The 2,970-nt window shown below is 56.1% G+C and overlaps 1 protein-coding gene and 1 pseudogene across 1 annotated transcript, besides 3 other annotated features; both read right to left on the bottom strand.

The window, feature by feature from the left end:
* Positions 1-2,970: part of a sequence feature (heterozygous, non-Esmeraldo-like haplotype) that runs on past the window's edge.
* Tc00.1047053511089.10 (mucin-associated surface protein (MASP), putative) lies at positions 364-1,359 on the bottom strand (the record flags this gene model as incomplete). The annotated part of the gene is made up of 1 exon (XM_810071.1): positions 364-1,359. One exon carries the CDS (start codon positions 1,357-1,359, stop codon positions 364-366), a length of 996 nt encoding a protein of 331 aa, XP_815164.1.
* Positions 592-618: a microsatellite.
* Positions 796-913: a sequence feature (CT-rich).
* On the bottom strand, positions 2,251-2,970 carry Tc00.1047053511089.5 (annotated as a pseudogene; the record flags this gene model as incomplete).

The following is a 2,970-nucleotide window of genomic DNA, read 5'->3' as shown; positions in this document are numbered from 1 at the left end:
AAGACGAGTAAAACAATAAAACAAGCCGAAGCGTGGGACGACCAGCGCACACACTCTCATTGCTCCCGTAAAGCAAAACACACACACAGAGGGAGAGAGAGAGAGGTCGCCCACTCAATGCAATAAAATAGAAACAGTTACGGTGCTCCGCCCATGCAGCCAGGCAGGACGGCAGCGGTGCGTGTCGTGCAAAAGAGAGCACCAACGGCCTGCATGGGTGTGCATGCATATATACAATGGGCACATTATTGTGTGTGCCTCGTGGGGTGAGGTGAGGGCGAGAGTCCATGCAAGGGGACACACACACAGAGAGAGAAGGAAGAGTGTGTGTGCGGGCGGTGCACGGCTCTCTCTCCCTCACTCTCACGCGGCCACCACCGCAGCAGCAGCCGCACACGCAAGAAGAACAAGAAGAAGCAAAAGAGGGGAGGTGGTGTGGGAGACCGCGGTGCTGCTGTCACTGTCGCCTGTATTTGCGGTGGCATTTGTACGAAGGGCGTTTTTATCTTTCGCGGATTCTTCGCCACTTTCCGCGGGGTGTTCATGCTGTTGATGTTGTTGGACTTGTGCTTCATCACTTTGCTGCCGCTTTTCTTCTTCTTCTTCCTCTTCTTTTTCCTGTCCTTTGTGTCCAGTGCCGGATGTCGTTCCTTCCGGTCTTTCGGGTGGCGAGGAGATGTGAGCCGCTGCTGCAGGCGTCTGATCTCCTGTTGAAGATTCCCCTGTTGTGTTAGATGAATTACTGCCTGAGGAGCCCGCTGTCCCACCACTTCGGCCAGTTGAAGAATTAACACCAGGAGCAGCTGAAGAATAAACAGCAGGAGCAGGAGGACCTGAAGGAGAAACAGGAGGAGGAGCGGGAGCAGCAGGAGAAACAGCAGAAGGAGCAGCGGAAACAGAAGGACCAGAAGAAACGCCACCGGTGCCATGATCTCCAGTAGAACCACCACCGCTCCCACCACCACCAGCAGAACCTCCCTCTCCAGAAGCCCCTGTACCACCAGGAGCCCCTGGAACAGCACCAGCAGAGCCAGAACTGTCTCCATCGCCGGAACCACCACCAGGAGAAGCACCAATGTTGGAAGTCCCAATTGAATTCGAATCGTTCTGTTTTGCAACAGCATTATCTTTTTCAGTCGAGGCTTCGACGGCAGTAATGGGCAGTACTGACCGCAAAGGCATCGTAATCGTAGTTTTATTACATCCGTCAGGCATGTGGGATCCATTCTCACCCAACACACCCGACGCCACGCAGCCACCCAGTGCGTTGATGTCAACGTCCCTCGCATAAACACCGCCGGCAACGCACCACAGCACGCAGAGGGCACACACCAGCAGCACACGGCCAGCCATCGTCATCACTCCTGTCACTTGCGTGTAGCCTTCAGCACAAACTAACAACACGTCAACAGAGAGTGAAAGCAAAAAAGAGACGAGTCACAGTGACACGCACCGTCCCATCCAGAAACGAGAGTCGCGCACCACAACAACAATTTGGTTGACGCGGTTCAAAAACAATCCAAAACAACAAAAAAGAATTAATCCACGTCCGTGCACCGTTCCTCACTCCCACAGTCACTGTTACTGTTATTCCCTCTCCTCAGACCCTCACAGGCACGCCACGCTCACTCCAGCATGCGCCCCTCCAGCACAGGCCTCGGGATCGTCGGGTCCTCCCAGCACACGCAGCCGCCATGCGCTCCCACCGCGCCGCAACGTTTGCCACTTCCTCCCCCAGTCAAGCAGCTCCGTGTCCGTCACGTCACTCACGATCGCCGGAATGCCACGGCCGCGCAACACACACAGCGCCACAATGTCGTGCCGCCTCTCCTCAAAAATTATCAGCGCAACGCCCAACAAGTACTGGCTCACGTGTTCCATGCGCTGCAACCACACACCAGTCAGGTTGGCCGTCATGCACTGCGTCTCGTTGTCCTTGTGGTTGGAGCACACTTCCCACCCTCTCAGTCCACGGCCTGGTGCTGCAAGAGGCTGCCGAGTGGTGCCACGTGTGTGAAAAACGCAAATGTACGAAAACAACGGTCACTCACGCTTAGTTCCTCGCACCTCCACTCACCCGCACACAAGGGCGGTGTCATGGGGAGGAGAAACCCAACGCACAGCACGCGCACAAGGGCACATGCAATAGCAACGCCATCCACGTCACACCACAAGATATTGCCATGCGCACAGCACACACACGGCGGCAACAAGAGGGACAAGGCAAATAAAATTACATACCGCAGTCCTTCAGTTCTGTCTTCCACTTTGAAGCATTGTCCACGGCAACCGGTCCAACAGAAAACGTGCGGTTGTTGTCCGTGACCCAAAGGCAGAGCGCAGTGGCCCTTTTCTTCCCCGAGGCATACCCTCTCTGAGTGCACAGCATGACCTTCCTTCCCTCAATGGTCGCGGTGATGAGGGCATCCACACGCAGGCTTTCCTTCTGAGGGACTCCCGATCGTGCGTTGACCCATACGCCTGAGAGTGTCCCGATGGCCTCCGCCCACGCTGTCCCCATGTCACGCGACGCCTACACCCTCTGGCCACTCTCGCAGTCAACAATCATGAGAAGTGATCCCTCCTACTCGGTGACGCGGGGTTAAGGCGTTCCGCAGGGGAAATTTCCTCAGAGAGCGCCCAGGCACTGCCGCTGTCCGTCGAGCAAATGATCATGGAGCAAACGTCTTCTGTCTCATCCACCGCCATCAGAGGAAACACAAGCGTGCCATCCTCCACCACAACACCTGCGCCACCAGAAGCAATGAACTCCGTCCATTCACCTTCGTGAGAAGCAGAAGGGATCAGTTTCGAGAGTGGTTTGGGGTCGCCACATTCGATGCGTCCACTCCGCTTGCCACCCGTGGGATTCGTGACATCGCCCACAAACAGTTTCGGTTCCAAGCCGTCCTCTCTCCAGCACCCACCTTCGTAGGACACATGCAGAGCCTCCCGCAGGAGGAAATACTC

The sequence above is a fragment of the Trypanosoma cruzi genome, genomic scaffold, assembly GCF_000209065.1.
Source record: "Trypanosoma cruzi strain CL Brener 1047053517045 genomic scaffold, whole genome shotgun sequence".
NCBI classification, from domain to species: Eukaryota; Euglenozoa; class Kinetoplastea; order Trypanosomatida; family Trypanosomatidae; genus Trypanosoma; species Trypanosoma cruzi.
This window is presented reverse-complemented; position numbering and strand designations above follow the sequence as displayed.